We start from the raw sequence: 18,558 nt of genomic DNA on the forward strand, positions 1-18,558 counted from the left end.
AAACTAATAAGAACCACATGCACTACGAGAAGGCCATTCCGACATGTCCGTGACCATGCGGTGAGTGGGCAGAGAAGACGGACCAGGAGCCCGGGGCACGGAGCAGGGCCTCTCTCCCAGACAGCTGGCAGCCCCTGCCTCGGAGCCCTCGTCGGGTTGGGAAGAGGGCCGAGGCTGGGTCATTTGGACCCTGTCCCTTTATGGCCCGGGCCTCTTATTGCTACATTTGCTATTTTGCTACTTTATGGCCCTTGGGTTGTGCCCAGGGAATGCCTATCATCGGGTGGTACTAATAAGTAGGCTGCTGGCGTCTGCTGTTGCCATGGTTACGTGAGCACAGGCCTCTCTTCAGAGGGTCCCGTGGTGAGTTATCAGGGATTCATTTGGCCACTATTGAACTGGGCCATACGTGGTCATTACTACAGACTAAACTTGGTCAACCTCTTGGAAGCTGGTGGCACGTTATTTCCTGCACTCTGGGCTTCCCAGCTCCTGGACCTTGCTGGAACACCTCCCCCAATATGGACCTGAACACCAACACTTTCCAGCTTCTGGAAAGGCTTCCTAGTGGTGGCTTTCGAAGTCCATGCATTTGGAGCCCAATGCGAGGGGTGCATTTTAGGGAACACATCAACCTCCACAAGCAGCCAAGGGCCGATGGGTGGCAGCGCCTGGTTCAGTGTCCCGTTGGTGAGGTAGTTTGAACACACCAGCAATCCTGCCAGGGAAAAGCTCCCAGAGCATGTCCCCAGGTGCTCACTGTCCAAGAAGCAACTCAGAGTGGCGAGAGTGCTCTCCTGGGTGCTGGCCTGTACCTGACCTTGGCAGAGGTGGGCCTGGAGCTCAGCCAGCAGACTGCACTGGTGGGCTGGGCCCCACTGTGTTCCCGGGGCACAGCAATACCTTCCCAGCAGATCAAAGCATCACTTTCTAGAAGGAAAGGAGCCCTGTCCCTGCCCCTTCCCCAGAGAGTTCCTGCTGGGCAGGGCAGGTCCTCTGACTGCTGCCAGGCATTTACATGTGCCAACCTACAGTTACTCTTCCCATATAGGCATTTCCCAATGCCCGGTGTCCGTGTGTCTGTCCCGATGGTGGGTGTTCGCTTCTAAGGCTGTTCTGATGCTTTGGCTGTGGGGCTGTCACCATGAGCTGGTGAGCCTGCAGTGGGCAGGGTCCCGCCCAGAGACTGTGCCCAGTCAGGGAGCTAAGGAAGCTGTTGGAGGCAGGGAATATGCTTTGTTGCAGAACTGCTTTCAAAAGTCTAATCTGGTCTGAATTTTTGGCCGTGTAGACCAAACCAATGAGAAATTGGCCAAGACCTGATTTCCCAAGTGTACCTCCCTCCTAAGGTCTGCAGAGTAGACTGACCTTGGACTGGCCAACTTGGTCAGAGCAACCCGTCCCACCCTTTATTATTAGACATGATCTACTAGGAGCATGTGGTGCTGGCCATAGGGCGGGTATGCATGGCTGGGAGGTGGGATGAAGGGGTATTGCTCTGGGTGTGAATCCATCTGAAGTGCCCTTAACTCTATTGAGCCTGCTGGCTGGCCCTCTCCTCTGGATGTCCCCGGAGCTGTTAGAAAGCTTCCAGCCGGCTCCATCTCAAGGCTGGGGTCCACTTGTCTTTAGGCGGGCCCTTTGGGAGCCTCCAGGGCGGGCCAAGTCTCAGGCCAGCATCACTCAGAAACAGCTGCCCAGGGGCCAGGGAAGCCAGCCCTGCCCTGTCCGCAGCCCCGTCCTGTCCGCAGCCCCGCCCTGTCCCCAGCCCTGCCCTGTCTGCAGCCCTGCCCTGTCCCTAGCCCTGCCCTGTCCGCAGCCCCCTCCTGTCCGCAGCCTGCCCTGTCCGCAGCCCTGCCCTGTCCGCAGCCCCGTCCTGTCCGCAGCCCTGGGGAAGAGCAGGAGGACCAGGCCCTTGCGATGGATAAGGGAGGGCACAGAGGCACCTGCTATTCTGGAACTTCTTTGTCCACATACCCTGTGCTTTGATGTCAGCCCAGCCCGGGGACCCTTGGCAGGGAGGCACTTCCTTTGGGTGATGCTGGACAGAGGAACTTAAACTGCAATTTGGTTCTATGTGAAGAGCAAGATAAAAAAGGAGGGAAAGGAGGCCTCAAAAGACCCCATAGCCTGGGGCAGGGCTTCGTTTTAGTCGTTGTCTCTTATTGCCAAGTGCCAAGCTCTGCGCTGAGGTCTCATGGAGTCTGGGTCTCTAACGCCACCTTTGGGGACATTCTGAGGACTCAGCACATGCCATCTAGTTTGTACCTCAAAGAGAGAGCAACTACTGCCAGTGGGGTAACTGAGGCATGGTGGTCAAGAACCCACAAGGGTATGGCCCTAACCAAGACTCCTAATGCCCACGGCGGCCCCACTGTGATGGATAGAAGGCTGGTACCCCGGGGACAGGGCTTGGTAGAAATAGACATTTGACATGGCTAGGGGGGTAGGGGTGGGGGTCAGAAAGATGGTTATGGGAGCCCCCAGGAGGCAGGGTCTGCAAGCAAGCTCATGTGCCCGTGGCCACCGGCTGGTGAATTTGCCTACAGGAGTAAATAAATACCCGTGACCGCTTTTTTGCTTCTATGTTTGCTGTTTATAACTCCCAAGGGAGATTTCTCACGTATGGCCAAAAATAGATCAAAGGAGGATGGTCACAGCAGGTGGGGGAGTGAGTGTCCGAGTTAAAAAACACATTGCTTAATACTTCGCCATTCCTAGGCCCATGGGAGTCACATGATAATGACAATGATGAGAGCAATAGCTACCGTTTGCTAAGCACCTACTATGTGTCAGGCACCCGACTCAGTGCTCTACATACATTACCTCACAGCCAACTGGGCAGATGGGCATTTTGACTCACACAGGAAGGAAAACCAATGGATCTTTTGCAGGTTTTCACAGGCTTTGCTTTCTGTCTGCTTTTCCCCTTGATGCCCGGCATTGTTTAGTGGGTGTCTCTGTGGCCTTCAGAGGACTACTGGCCCTGGCCTAGTCCCTCTGCAGCCAAGTCCCCTCCAGCTTCACACACCACAGAGACCAGCCCAGCAGGAGCCTGGCCACGCCCACCAGGAAGCTGCCAGCCCTGTAACCCAGCAAGGCCCCTGCTGGGAACCCTCCCAGCTTCCACCTGGGGCTGCTGCAGGGGAGGATCCCAAGGGCCCCTGAGTTCATGGCCATGTTTATTTTGAGTCAAACACGAGGGAACAAACCAAGGAAGAGGGGCAAAGACAATAAATTATGAAACCACACGTGTTTAAAGAGATGGTCAGAATCTGCTAAGCCACACGCTCTTTCACCTGCGCTGGTGCTTCTGGCACTGGACCCGCGGGATGGCCGACAGGACCCAAGGGTGGCCAGCGTGCCTGTGGACGCCTCTTCAGAGGGTGGCCTCTGGGGGTTGCTCCGTGCTGACGATGTGATTGGGACGTGTCGCATGAGGGTGGGTGGCCACAAAGATGGGGGAGGGGGGAGGCGATGGGGACGCAGTGACTACAACTGTGGTGGGTGCACCAGAGAGACGGTGGGGATGGGGCGTAACACAGGGTGTGCGCAGGGCCAGCTGGGTCTTCTGGTCTTGGCTGGACGGCATGATTCCCCAGGAAGAGGGAGGAGTGACGGTAGAAGAATATATCTTGAGTGATAGTCACAGCACCCCACAAGAAGCTCTCCCCTGACCGAGTTAGGGACAGGGCCTCTTAGAGAGCGGGGTGTTGCGCACAACTGTACAAGAACGGAGGGTTGTAAACAGGGGCCTCTACCGGGCCAACCCCAGGCTCTGTGGACTGTCTTTCAGGTCCTCCCGTTCACCCACCGAGTCTCCCCGCGGTCGCCCTTCGTTGCCCTCACTCTCTGTCACAGTGACCAAATCTCCCCGCAAGGACACTCTGTCCGTGGATGTGGAGCGCCGCCTCCTGCCCCCGTGGTCCTCGGGCCCAGGCCCAGCGCTGGGAACTGTCAGGAGGACTGCATCAGGCCGGTGAGGCGCTTGCCCGCCAGCGACTTTCCCTGCAGAGACAGGCGACAGAGAGGCACACACAGGTGCACACACACACACACACACAGGGACAGAGACAGAGAGCCAGACAGGTGAATTAATGGTTGCATGAGCCATGGTGGCCAAAGGACTTAGCGACCCCCTTTGATCTCTGGGTTTGGGGGCCTGCACCGCAGACATTCGGAGCAACCAGGAGTCCGGGCCGGGCAGGGAGGCAGGCTGTGCCGCCGGCACTCTTTTTGAGGTGCAGGAATTCTACTTACCCCAAACCAGGCATTTCAGCTCTGAGGCTGAGCGTCTCTTAATGCCTGTGGGCTGGCCCTGAACTTGATTTTATTTAAGCGAGGAAGGACAAGATGGCTTGGGGAGTAGCAGGATCGGGGCGGCGGGGGGGCTGACCCAAATAGATGGTGGCTAAGCATCCGGGTGATTGGAAACGAATGAATGAACTAGTAGTCTTAAGAATGCAGAGGACCTAGGAAGCCTGTTTGAAATGCAGGAGAGGCACACAGGCTTTGGGTCCTCTTGATGACCCAGTTCTGGATGGTGAGAGTGGTATTCGGTCGCGGTTTGGAGAACAGGTGACCATAGGCCACCGCGGGCCTCGGGCAGCGCGCTCCTGCCGCCTCCTATGCTCTTGGCTCCCTCTCTGCAGGACCCAGGGCCTCACATCAGGAATGCTTCGTGCCCTTCCTTCCCCTACAACCTATGCAGCAGCTCTTCCTGGAAAGTGAGACAATGAACTGGACTGTGAGGAGGGGTGCGTGAGGCACCGAGAGCCTGAGAGAAGCCAATTGCTCATGTGCCTGGGAGGAGGTGACTGTGTCCAGTTCCCGCTCCCCGCTTCAGAAATCCATAGCATTGGACAGGGGCCTAGAGGAGTGTGGCTGGACCCAGGCCGATTGATCACCACGTCTGAGAAAACACTCAGCACCCATCCTGTTATCGACAGGGTCAGCGACACCATTGCCATCCGCGAAGGGGGGCACACGACGGCTCGTCAGCACGGCGGCCGAGTTTGCAAGGGCCAGCAGTTCCTCATGTTCATTTCCAAGTGGGGTACGAGGGCTCAGCTTGTTTGCTGGGCTTGGCTGCGTGTAAGCTGGATGTAATTAAAAAAATTGATCAGGCCCGTGAAGCCTGGTGGGGTACTCAATAAACCTTCTGATTGACAGATTGATGGATAATGGGTGTATCTAACCATCGAACAGCATGGGTTGTGACTGCTGGATGCAGGACCATGTGTCATCTGGCTCAGCGCTCCACAGAGGGACACGGCAGCGTGACTTTGAGGGCATGGGTGGGTGCTGGTCTGGAATTGGAACTGCTCTCAGGGATTATCCGAAAGTGTGCTCTTCCTCCTGCTCTCCTCCTCCTTTCTCTCACCAGCATCACTTTCTTTCACTCCTCATTTTCTTTAAAATATATATATATATTTTTATTGATTTCAGAGAGGAAGGAAGAGGAAGAGCGAGATAGAAACATCAATGATGAGAATCATTGATCAGCTGCCTCCTGCACGCCCCCTACTAGAGGATCGAGCCTGCAACCCAGGCACATGTCCTGACTGGGAATCCAACCCGGGGCCCTCAGTTATGCTCTATCCACTAAGCCAAACCGGCGAGGTCTTTGACTCCTCATTTTCACTAGAAAGGCAAACTTTTCATTTTTGCTCGTCTTAAAATGCACACACACACATGCACATCATCTCCCCACCAGCAACCTCATCGGAATCTTCAGATACACTGAACTTAGCCTGCAGCAGGATACATTTATACCAGGCTAAGGATTTTTAAATCAGATTTTTTTTAAATCCTAGAGGGTTACAATGCCAGTCTTTGCAAACCACTAAAAGCAGGCGGCTACTCTGTGTAGAGTGGGTTAGGTTCAGCGCGAGCTGGCAGAAGGCAGAGGCAGGCCTTCAAGGCCCCCAGCCCTGGCCGCTAAGCCACACTCAGCCACACTCTCCTTCACTGCCCTTTCTTAGACGGAGCCCCAGGCATTTGTCATTCAGTGGGTTCACCTGGGATTGTGCTTCTCAAAGCAGGCCTGAAGGCAGAAAGCATGGTGTGTGTGTGTGTGTGTGTGTGTGTGTGTGTGTGTTCCTCTCTGGGGAAATGTGGGGATGATGAGCCTGGGGACCCGGTGGTCTGAGAGTTCTAACAAGCCCCCTCCACCCCATTGACCCATGTCCATCCCTGCTCATATGAAAGGCACCAAGGAGTTTTGCTTTCTTCCTTATCACTGCGGTAACCACCCACCAAATACTGGCTCCCCTGCTGCTTCCATCCCTTCTCCACGAGGGCCACGAATGACACATTATGTCCCCACATACATATGTTCCAGTTTTGTCATACACAGCATTCAGGCCTCTGATTTAGCTGGCAGACGTGAGGAAAAAAATCACTGAAGCTTCCACATCATAGTCTGTGTCCAGTGGTATGTTAAAAGCCCAGAGACAAAGAAGGTGAGTTACCAGGCATCCAAACCCTCACTACAGCTGCTTCCTCATTATGAGGTCATTTTGGCTGGAGAGGGGGCTGTGGGTTGAGGAGGTTGGAGACTCTATTTCTGCAGGACTGTGTGGCTGTATTTGTTTTAGCTGAATTTGACCCTGAGGCCCCCCGTCCTCCATCTCTCTCAGTTCTGTGGAGTGGGCTGGGCTCGGCTTGGAGGCTCGAATTAATCTCTTCCTGCCTCCATCCTGGTGCTGTGACTCCAAGGACCTGAGGCCAGCCCATCAATCCCGCCCCTCCCCTTCCCTCAGCTGCTTCTATTTCTCCTGACTTCAGGGGCAGGGGTGCAGCTGACCAGCCGAGAGAACACGCAATCCTAGTGGTGCTCTCTGGCATTTCTCTCTCCCTCTCCCCACTCCTGCGCGTAGGCATTTGCCAAATGCCAGTTGCTGCTAAAGGAGGTCATGAGGTTCGGGTTGGCTGCTGGGGGGCGGGGAGGGAGGGGGAATGCAGCTCAGCCCAGCCGCCATCTGTTTCCAGGCAGCGACCTCCCGGGTGAGGCTGGAAGGTGGTTACTCATGCAGGACGCAGGCAGGGCTGGATGCCTGGCCTTGGGTTCGGGGAAGAAATCCTGCAATCACTCTGGCTCAGCAGCTGCCTCCCTTCTGAAGAGCTGAGATCCCTGTAGTTCCCGGGGATCAAAGTGAAATCTGATGCAGAGGCTACCTGTGTTCAGAGATGAGCTGAATCAAGCTGGATGCGGCTAGGGGCTGGCTTCTCTGCCCAGAGAGAGAGGGGAACCCCCGCCCATGCCCTCTAGGGCTCCTCTTTCTCCTCCAGTTTGGGTGTTTCTGGAGGAAGCACTTAGGAAGGGGGCAGCAATTCTGCCTCTGCCGGCCACCGAGCATAGTTTCAGGGTCTGAATGTGTGATGTTCCTCAGAGCCGGTCAGTTGGGAACGGATGATGGTGCCAGGAAACGGCAGCCAGCTCAGACGGAGGCCTTAGGCCTTGGCGGCTGAGCGAAGCAGCTGAAGGTGGTGGGAAATGCTATTAGCAGCAGCCTTTGTCCAAGTGGAAAAACATACAGTGATTGAGGACTGAGCCGCAGAAGGTACATTCCAGAGACATCAAAGCTCTGCATACAGACAAAGCGCTTTTCACCTTAGCGACCTTCGTTAAAGTTTAATCCAATGGAATTTGGGATCCTTCAGTTCCATGGCCCACAGGCTCACAAACACCCACAGGTTCCATTCCCACCCTGGCTCTGTGGCCATCTTGACGACTAGAAGCCTGCAAGAAGGTGCTCATGGAACCCTGTTTCTTAAAGGAAAGGCACAAAAGGAATGGCTCCCTTTTGGGCAGTGCTTTAAGGAAAATCGACATGCTGATGGACATGCTGTGGCTCTGTGCATTGCACCTGTGGATGTAACCAACCAACATGCACGATCCTGGTTACCAAGACCTGCCGCCACTTACCTGGGAGACTGAGGCTAAACTCTTTGGCTGGGCAAAGGGCCGTGGCTCAGAGAGCAGCCCTGGGGTCAGAGGGCATATTGGGGGCAGCAGAGCCAAGCGCGAGGGGCTCAGGCAGGACCCTTCTCAACGCTAAGGGGGGTAAAGACGGCGGAGCTGCTGATGAGATTCTCTTGCTGATTTGCCCAGATGACCTCAGACCAAAGTTGCCGATCTAGGTCCACCAGGTCTAAATCCACTCTGTTATGGAGATAGAAATTACCCGCGGGTGCCTCTGGGGGAGGGACAAAATTGACGGGAGTGGGGCCTGAGCGAAGTTTCTAGGGAGATGGGGTATAGGTACAGATGTGTTCATTTTCTATATGTAGTTATAATTCAAAAAAAAAAAATTAGAAAAAATCCCAGTTACACATTTGGCTTTGAGATTCCCCACTCCTTACTTTTTCGGTTGCTGTCTCCGTGGCCTTTTAGCTATAGTCAATGCTTCCCCCCACCCCCCAGGATAGGAGAAACCCAGGTGCTCCTGTTCAGGGAACGGACACTATTTCTAGTCTCCATGGATTCAAACTGGCCACCTTGTTGGGACGCACAGGCCTTTTCATCTTTGCTGATGAAAAATGGCGTTTTGCTGAACAGGGCTCACCAAGTGACCTCGGCAGGCAGGAAGCAGGAGGCCCCAGAGAGGAGCTGTCCTCCCAAGGAGACTGAAGGTCACCTAGGAGGTGGGGAGGCTCAGGCTTACACATGATGAGTGTGTGTGGAGTCACCGTGCTGGGGGACTGGCTGACAGGAACAGCCAGGAGCCTACGAGCCCGGTGGAAAGGTGAAGCGCTGGCTTGGGGTTGGCAGGAGGGGGAGAAGCCAAGGACCTGCCTAACTTCATGGGTGACTTTCCTGGAGGTTGGTGCCCCTGGTACCCCTTCTCCACTGAGCAAAGCGAAATGATTTCGAAAGGGACTATAAAGGATCCTGTGGCATCTCCTTTCTCGATGATGTTTAAAATCGGGGAAAGAGTGCATTTGCCTGGGGTAGTTCAGAGGCCTGAGCAACCCTGGCAGGGGCTGGGAGAGAAGCCCATACTTAAGATAGAAGAGTTTCAAAAAAACTTTTCACCTCTTGATCGCTTATCACCCTCTATTGAACTCTGTGAGGCAAGGTGGGCAGATGAAATGGGAAAACAAGGTTATGGGACAAGCTAAAGGTTGCACCCTGCTGACCCACAGCAGAGCGGGGCCGAACAACCCAAGCAGGGTGGGCAGCCTGGGCAGAGGCGAGGCTGCGTCTGGCCTCCCCACTCCACAGCCGTGGGGGCAGGAGCCCCACGGCCACATCCACTCCTGGACCCATGTTCCTCCCGGGCCCTCACCAAGCTTTCTGATCTCTCTCAGGAGCTACAGGGGATTTTATTTGGTTTTAAAATATTCTCTTTACTTGACTTTTAAAAAGTAAGATACCACAAACATAAAACAACCACCAAATAAAAAAAAATCAAGAGTAGGTGAAAATTTAATTAATTTAAAAAAGTTCACTGGCTGAAGAATTAATATACATTCGTGTACATTTAAACCTGCTTAAAAAAATAAGGACTCTGATTAAAAATAAAATAACAGATTCTTTCACAGCAACCCACTATCTTGCCTATAGGATAGTGTTTGTAAACAACCATATTTGGCCACATAAACAAGCAGGTTTTCCCATTCTGTGGAACCTGCCAGCGATCACGTCTTCTGAAAGCAATTCTCACAAAATGTCACTGGGACCATAGCAGGTTCAGACACCCGATTCTAGCCTGCATTGTCAATGGTCGGTGCTTTTTAATCCTTTGAAAATGTTTAATTTAGAAAAGGTGAGTTGCCAGCCCTCCTATCGGAACTAAATTTGAAAGGACCAGCCTGTCCCCTGGTCTCCCAGGGACGTTCTCTTTGAATTTCTTATTCCTGCTCAATGGGGTGGCATTGATACCCCATGGATCCTCCTTTCTCAAGTGCCCTCCTCTTCAACTCGCCCAGACCTTGGTGGTGACAGGTGGGGACAGTCTCATTCCCGGGGCACAGGTTAGCTGTGAGGACAGCTACTCACAGTCACCACTGGTTGAACGTTGAGCAGCTATTACGTGTCAAGCACTCTAGACATTTCGGGCCCCTGTGCTGATGTCCACACCGGCCTTGCCTCTTAGGTCTTGCATTATCCCGCACTGGGCAGTGGGGCCACAGGTTCAACTAGAGCTTGAGCCACTTTCCTGGTCAGAGGCAGAGCTGAGTGGGTCGGCCTCCACAACCCACACGCCTTCTACTTTGTATTTACCATCACTCTCAGAAAAGGGGCAGATGGGAATGCTCAGGGAGCAAGGACTCCTCCATGTCCACCCGCACCACACCAGCGGTGGCTGCTGCATGGCCAGGGGAGCCACCACTTTGTACTTTGTGGCCCCGTGTGATTGGGGCCAGTGCCTCTGGGATCTCTGCAGCAAGTGTTCCAGGGAGGAGAGAAGCAGGTGTGGTGTTTACCTTTCTAAGGAGGGGCAGCCAGAGCTGCCGCACTCCAATGAGAACCCAGTGCCTAAATTGGGGTGCCCTGGCTGGGTAGCTCAGTTGGTTGGAGCATCATCCTATACCCCAAGAGGTAACGGGTTCTATGTCCAGTTAGGGCACATACTCAGGTTGTGGTTTGATCCTCGGTTGGGATGCTTATGGGAGGCAACTGATTGATGTTTCTCTCTCACATCGATGTTTCTCTCTCTCTCTCTCCCCCTCTCTCTTGCTCTCTCTCTTCCTCTTGCCTTAAAAGTCAATGAAAACATATCCTCATGTGATAATTTAAAAAAAAAGCTTGAACTCCTCAGCAAAGTAAAATGTAAAAGTAATTTAAGAAATCAGGGTGTCCCGGGCAGGCTGGAGAAGCCCTCCCCGGCTGCTGTTCCTGGCATCTCTGGCTCATGCCTCCCGTCACACCCGTCCCTTACAGGGCTCTTTGCACAGGCCAGCCTCTGCCTGTCAGTTTTGGTGGGCGGTGGGAGACCTTCCTCAGGGACTCCAGCAGTGCAGGGACAGATCTGGAACTGGGCGGGCATGCCAGGAGTGCCAAGCCTCAGCAGCTGTGCCCTACACTGGTGGCACAGTGCCCAGGCACAGACGCCCGAGCCTCCTTTCCTGTTGTGCATTCCCACTTTCCTGTTGCTGTTTCTCGCGGTGCCGGAGAAATGCCCCCTTGTTGCTACCGGATCTCTAGCTCCTTCCTCTGGTTCTGACTGAGCAGGCAGGTGCCCAGCTTGCAGGAAGTCCTTGGGCTCAGGAGTGGAGCGTAGGCGGGCAGCCCCCTCACAGGCGCCCTCAGTCGCATGCCTTCCGCTAGCCTGTGCCTGCCTGCCTCGTCCTCTCCTCCTCCGCAAATGTACTTGGCATCTTAGCTCTGGTTCACTCCAAATTAGGCAAAGGTCAAAACGCGCATAGAAACAGGGACACTGTTGCTATTGGCGACAACTTGATGCTCCTTTTTTCCAACTAGGAAGTTCAAGTGATCCCTGACTGTGGCTACAGGGGGGAGTGCGGCTGGAGTTCAGTGGAGGAGGCGGCAGGAGGAACCACTTGCTTGGCAGTGTGTGATTCTCCCAAGGACCAGGGGGACTCTAAACCCACCCTCCTTGGGGCACCTCTCATCTCCCACAAACACATCCACCCACATCCTGTCCGTTGGTTGGCTCCTTGGTTAGGCCGGCTGCCAGGCGAGCACTGGAGGCACAGGCAGTCAACATGCTGGCCGCCCCGCACCCCCCTCTCCCCGAAGCATCATCTTTCCATGGTTGTCCATGTCCATCTGGACACATATGCAAAGAGGGCCGGCTCCTCTCTCTTTCCTCCCTGCCACCAGGAATGCAGTTCGGCAGCATCTGTCAGACATGGATGTCTAACTGTAAAGGTGCAGCAGGGGGCAGGCCAAGCAGCATTTTTCGAGAGATCTCTGGATAGAGCCTTGGCTGATGGAATTCTGAGTCACAGGGAACCTTCCTCCTTCCCTACAGACCCTTTGCACGTGTCGCTGTGGCACTTTTGGTGCCTGGGGGACAGGGGATGGGTAGCTGTCCAGGCTTCTCCCCTGTGGAGGGGCAGGCCGAGCTGCCTTCCTCTAATTAGAACCAGCTCTATAGAACGTGATTGCGTTTCCTGCCGGATTTGGCCGTGGGCCAGGGAGGGTACGGGAGCTGTGTCCATGGTGGAAGCTGCATATGGGCGGTGAAGCCTACGGATGCTGCTGTGGGTTTAAAAGCATCTTAAAGGGGGTGGGCATCTCTGTCTTGTCCTGCGTGGGGTCCAGGAGAATCAAGTTAAAGGATCAATACCTAAGGACATTATTTGGGCATCGCCGCCGGGACAAGGGACTAAATGTCCTTTCGGGACCCCTCAGTGGCTAGTTGAAAATACTACGGGTGCAGAAAAAAATGGGCAGGAAAAGTCGGACACCCAGGAACGGGTGCCGCGGACTGGCCACGGAGCGAGGGTGTGACAGCAGGAGTGGTGGCCGGGACAGAGTCATCTCTTCCGAACCCCCAGCACCTTCTGTGCAGAAGGGGCCCAGAGGAGGTTAGAGAGTGCAGACGCCGGGGTCACTCACCCACTGCTGGAAGGAAGCCACCTCGGGGGTGAAATGCAGCGGCCATTCTGACTCTGCGCCAGCAGCACTGGGCAATTGTGTGTTTAGGAAGGGAAGTGAAGAAGAACTTATCCAGCTGCAACCATGAAGACCTGCGGCTTTGGGGGAGCCCCGGCCCAGACGACACACAACTGCGGCGGGCATGCGGGCAGGCGCTCGGCGGCAGGCGGCCATGCACAGGCGACATGCAGGTCTGCAGCGTATGTGACACACGCACCAGACACTGAGCGTGGAGGCGTCTCTGAGGCAGGCAGCACAGGCACCATGGAGGCAGCTGTCACACGTCTATGCGCACCTTGGCACCGCAGCCACGTACATAAGCATCTCATGGAAGGTGCACAAGCCACCTTGGGATTGGCCGTCGAGCTTAATATCAGGTTCGACGATGCCAATCTTCGACAAACACTGTGGACTTACAGCATTTCCCTTCAGGCACCTGAGTCCCCCCCAGGAAGGGGCCATTTGTGTCGTGGACATGGCCTCTCAGCTTCTGTTTCTGTCAATCCTACAAGCAGGGGGAGCGCACCCCAGGCCTGGTTTACTGGGATTTCAAAGCATCCCGTCGCCTGCTCCTGATGCCTCCCACAGCCCCACCTTGTAGGATGCGGGTGAGAAACAGGAGCCTTTGTCCACCTGGCAGATGGAGCACGGGGGCTTGGAGAGGCTGCCGGGCTCAGGGCGGCCCCAGGCGGGCAGCGAGCTGGGAGGGGATGGTCTCTGGGAAGGAGGCTCCTGTGTGCCCAGCGCTACATCTGGAGGGTGGATTTCATGCTCCTGTCGTGGGGAGACCTGTTCCTGACCTGTGTCTGGAAGCGGGAGGCGTCTTGGGGTCCTGTACCTCAGTAGGGCGGCCATGCCAGATCCTGCCAATGTATGCGACGTCCCCAGTGGCTCCACACAGCTCCCAGGAGGTACTTAGGGGACCCAGGAAACCGGCCACAGGGCTGAGGCCGGCCTGCCGGGCACCACAGTCCCTCCATTCCCGGGGAAAGCAGAGAAAGCGGCTGTCTGGCTCAACGTTACAAATCAGCCCACAAAAATAGCTCGTATGTATTGAGCGGTTCATGGAGCTGGTCACTGTAATAAACAAATGTGCTTGGCACGTGTTGTCATAGATGAGATACCCACTCCCCATCTTTAACTACAAAGTAAACATGATACCTACCTGGCGGAATATCATTGGAAACAAAATAAGGTCATAAGAGCTAAGCATGGGCTGCAGATGATCATAACAACGAAAATGATAATATAAGGAACTATGCCTGAGCACCCACACTACAAACACTGTGCTAAGCACCTCATATTTCCCCCACCTAATCATTTCCTCGTCTCTCTCCTTACAGAGGAGGAAACCGAGTAGCCTCCGTCACCCAGCTGAGTGGTAGGGCCGGAGTAGAACCGAAGTCCCTCTCAGGCCAAGCCCAGCATGATGCCAACGTCCACAGTATATAACACGACGAGCCTCCAAGAAATGAAAGCCACTCCCCACGTAATGCCCACAGCCACTCGGTGCAGTATGCTTCCTTACACCCACTGGGCAGCTGAGCGACTCGCTGGGGTCTGACTCCCGTATCAGGTGGAGGGATAGGGTGCAACCGGGGCTGCCGTCTCCAACTAGCCCACTTCTCTACCTTCTGGTGGGCGCAAAAGGGATGCTGTGTCCCGTCGGCAAAGCCAGCGGGTCATCTGCAGTCGGGCTGAGAATGCCCTTGGGGAGAATGTTGCTGCCAGGATTTGGACAACATTAACCACGGCTGGTTGGTGGTGCTGAGTCATCCCACATGGCTGGCTACTGACAGGTTCAGGACAGACTGGACAGCTCAGGACAGGCAGCTGCAAGGGGCCAATGGGAGCCTCTCTAAACACACTCCTGCCAGGGCGAGATGCACCTCGCTGTGCATCGGCCATGTGTCCTGGCAGGAGGGAGAGGAAGGGGACCGTCACTCAACCTGAGCGAAGTAGCTGAAGGGTCGTTTGGGGGCTCTGGTGGCCACCACCCCACCTCCACCCCCTGGCGAACCTTCTCAGAACGCCCTGTAGATCTAGACACAGCAGGAAAACTCGGATTGAGGGCTCGCACAGGGTGGGCTCTGCAGCCGTGTCATTACCAAGGAAACCTCCATGCGGCATGACCGCTGGACGGTGATGGCTCGCAGACGCTAACGACAGACTCCTCTCCATCTTTAGAATTACGCCCGGCGTGGCACGGCCTATGTCCTCCAGGTGAGATGACTCATCAGAATGTCCCCACTGGGCTTCTGCAGGTTTGCTGCAGGTGACGAGGGTGGGCTGAGGCTTTCACTGGCTGCTCCATCTCCATTCCCCAACTTCAACTGTGAGGCGGAAAGGCCAGGCCCTCCAGCCTCGCTCGATGGGGTTCAGCTGCACCGTGCCCTTGGTGCAGATGAGAAGGAGGGTCTCCGACCCTGTGGAAAAGTGTGGGTGTCCCCCGACCCCCCATTTCTCTCTCCCCTGCCTCTCCTGTCGAGGCACCAGTCAAGCCTGATCAAGTTTTAAAGCAGCGTTTGAGAGAATCGACTGAGTTTGCTTTAGCTTTAAAAAATGTCCTATTAAAACTTCACTACTTTACCCGGATCGCCATGTTTAATGAGAGGCCTCAAAGAATTTGAAAGCAAAAGATGAGGAGAGGAAAGAGCCATAAGCTATAATCACCATAATGATTCAATCCCATGATGAGCTGAAAGCAGCCCTGGTGAAGCCCGGGGGACAGGGAGAGTCTTTGAATCGGGCTGGTCCTCAGGACGGCTGGCGAGCCCGCCCCTTCCCCTGCGCTGGGCTGAGGAGGACCCTCCAGGCAGGGCCAGCGGGAGGGCCCGGGAGGCAGCTTCCGCTCGGTCCGGGGCCTCGGGGCACCTTCTGCTCCTGGCCAGGCAGAGATGCTTTCGGTGGCAACTTGCCCACCTGAAATCTGCAACTGGCTTTATCATCTTTTCTGCTCTCAACAAGATACCTTTTCTGAGTGGGAATAATGGCAGGCCAAGCTTTCTCCAACACGGAGCCAGGGTGCCCTCCGTGCCTGCCCACCCAGCTGTGCTCCGCCTGACTGCCCTCAGCCGCCAGCCTCCCTGCGCCAGCGGGTGCCCCTGCCCTCTGCTCAGTGACCTCTCTGGGGCATCCAGGGGCGAGCCCTGTTGTCCAGGGCTCAGCTGCAACAGCAGCAATTGCCTTGAAAAACAAACAACCCTACAAACAGAAACCTCCAGAAAGCAAGGGTGGCATGTAAAGGGAAGCAATTCCACTCCCTGAGCGTTTCCCGTGCTCATCTGGCTTTTTCACCCTCAAGGCAGAGGCTATTCCGACTCCTGGATCCCTCTCCTCCACTCTCAGCAAACTCCCTCCATAGGGTCCATTCTTCTCTTCCAGGGCTTATTCATAAACCACAGAATAAAATGCAGTAGGACCCACTGAACAGGCAAAGCACCAGAGGATTCCAGAGGGAAGAGAGGCTGGACTCCAACGTGGAGCCTGCTCTACAGTACCCTTGGCCATTCAGCTTGAGTGTTTCCAGGGAGCTCACTGTTCCTTGAGGTGACGTGTTCCCCTGCTGGGAAGTTGCTACTGTTAGACTATGTTTCAGTAGAGTGGCCCTCCCCATACCCTTTCCCCGTTGGTTCTAGCTTTGTCTGGAACAATCCAGAAATGTCCACTCACTCTGGAAGACAAATAGGTGTGTCTTACGGTGGTTATCGAGTCTCTTTAGGGGCAAAACATCTTTCCTACTTCATTCTCAGCTGACATGGCTTCCAGAAGCCCCAGCTATTCCTTCTGAACTTTTCTAGACTGTTAAAGTTCTTGATAAAATGTGCGGGCTTAGAACCCAGACTCTACATGGTCTAGAGCAGCACAGAGGGCAGTGAATCGCTTCTGTCTTCTGACCATACCCCATTTGTCACTGCAGCCAAACGTTGTTTTTTAAAAAAATGGTTGCATCCTGCTTTTGCTTACATTAAGCATGCAGTCAACTACAACCCCAGAATTTCTTTTTTACTTGAATTTCAGTGAAAAATTCAAATGCCATCCTATAGTTGTGAATACTTTTTTTTTTTATCATAAATGTTATCTGGTTAAATTTTATCTAGTTGTTTCTGACCCATTATCCCACCAAATGAGCAAAACCTTCTAGGTTTGGGTCTTTGAATAGGATTGGCATGCACTGACCAACAGGGGGCGGCACAGAACAAAGGGAGGCCATGGGGACAACTTGCATATTAGGCTTTTATATATATACACTAGAGGCCCGGTGCACAAAAATTTGTGCACTCGGGGGGGGGGGAGTCCCTCAGCCTGGCCTGTGCCCTCTCACAGTCTGGGACCCCTCGGGAGATAACGACCTGCTGGCTTAGGCCCACTCCCAGGTGGCAGAGGACAAGCCCAATCCCTAGGTGCCTGCCCCACAGGCTCTGGTCGGGCTCAGAGTAGGGCCAATTGGGGAGTTGGGGCGCCACCCCCTGTCATGCACAGTGCAGGGTAGATCAGGAGGTTGCGATGCCACCCTCAGTCACGCTCAGGGTAGGGCTGATTGGGGGGGTTGGGGTGCCGCCCCCTGTCACACTCAAGGCAGGGTCGATGGGGAGGTTGTGGCGCCACCTCCTGTCACACACAGAGCAGGGCCCATCAGGGGGGTTGGGGCTCTGTACCCTGTCACACACAGAGCAGGGCCGATCAGGGGGTTGGGGAGCTCCCCCATGTCATGCACAGAGCAGGGCCGATCAGGGGTTTGGGGAGCTCCCCCCTGTCACGCACAGAGCAGGGCCGATCAGGAGGTTGTGATGCCACCCTCAGTCACACTCAGGGTAGGGTCAATTGGGGGGTTGGGGCGCCGCCCCCTGTCACACTCAAGGCATGGTCGATGGGGAGGTTGGGGCGCCACCCTGTCACGCACAGAGCAGGGCCGATCAGGGGGTTGTGGCACTCCCCCCTGTCACACTCAGGGCAGGGCCGATGGGGAGGTTGCAGCTCCACCCTGTCACACACAGAGCAGGGCCAGTGGGGTGGGGTGGGGTTGTTGGGGTGCCTCACCCTGTCACACACAGAGCCATAGGGTGATCAGGGGGTTGGGGAGCTCCCCCCTATCAGGCACAGAGCAGGGCTGATCAGGGGGTTGGGGCGCCTTCCCGTCAACAACAGAGCAGGGCGGATAGAGAGGTTGTGGCCCCGCCCCCTGTCACACACAGAGCCACAGGGCGATCAGGGGGTTTGGGCGCTGCCCCCCGTCACACTGATCCCAGTGCCGGGAGGTCTCGCGGCTCCGCTGATCCCGGTGCTGGGAGGCATATTACCCTTTTACTATATAGGATAGAGGCCTGGTGCATGGGTGGGGGCCGGCTGGTTTGCCCTGAAGGGTGTCCTGGATCAGGGTGGGGGTCCCACCTGGGTGCCTGGCCAGCCTGGGTGAGGGGCTGATGGCTGTTGCAGCTGGTCACACACCCTTCAGGGTGGGGGTCCCCACTGGGGTGCCTGGCCAGTCTGGGTGAGGGGCTGAGGGCCGTTTTCAGGCTGGCGGGTGACTGAAGCTCCCAACTGCTCCTTTTTTTCCTTTTTTTTTATTCTTGGATTTATGGCTGTCACTGGAGCTGAGAGCCAGCTTTAGCTGTGAAACCTCGCTGCTGAAAGCAGGTTTCTGGCTTTGTTTACTTTCTGTATTTGAAACTTTGTTGCGACTCCAGCTCTGAGATCCCAGCTGACTGAAAACAGGTTTCTGGGGTTTTGTTTAGCTTCTATATTTGTAACAATGTTTCTTAGAGAGCAGCTCAGAGCCCAGCAGTGGCAGGCGGGGAACCTTGGCTTCCTCCATCACTGGAGCAAACAAACCTCCTGTTCGCGTCAGTTGCCTGGCTGCCGGCCGCCATCTTGACTGGCAGTTAATTTGCATATTGCCCTGATTAGTCAATGGGAAGGGTAGCGGTCGTACGGCTAATTACCATGTTTCTCTTTTATTAGATAGGACTAGAGGCCCGATGCAC

General features: G+C 55.2%; 1 protein-coding gene across 8 annotated transcripts in view; it reads right to left on the reverse strand.

Moving 5' to 3' along the window:
• Positions 1-3,169: 3,169 nt before the first annotated feature.
• The window catches only part of RGS6 (regulator of G protein signaling 6), a 483,467-nt gene continuing 468,078 nt past the window's right edge, over positions 3,170-18,558 (reverse strand). For 7 of the 8 annotated variants that reach the window (XM_059691684.1, XM_059691692.1, XM_059691688.1 and 4 more), the window contains one exon: positions 3,170-4,008. In XM_059691684.1, the coding sequence (XP_059547667.1) occupies positions 3,958-4,008 (51 nt within the window). In that variant the 3' untranslated portion in view covers positions 3,170-3,957. Of the gene's footprint in view, positions 4,009-12,535; positions 12,603-18,558 lie in introns of all 8 variants that reach the window. The other variant, XM_059691693.1, reaches the window with a different exon arrangement.

The sequence above is a fragment of the Myotis daubentonii genome, chromosome 1, assembly GCF_963259705.1.
Source record: "Myotis daubentonii chromosome 1, mMyoDau2.1, whole genome shotgun sequence".
In the NCBI taxonomy this organism is placed as follows: Eukaryota; Metazoa; Chordata; class Mammalia; order Chiroptera; family Vespertilionidae; genus Myotis; species Myotis daubentonii.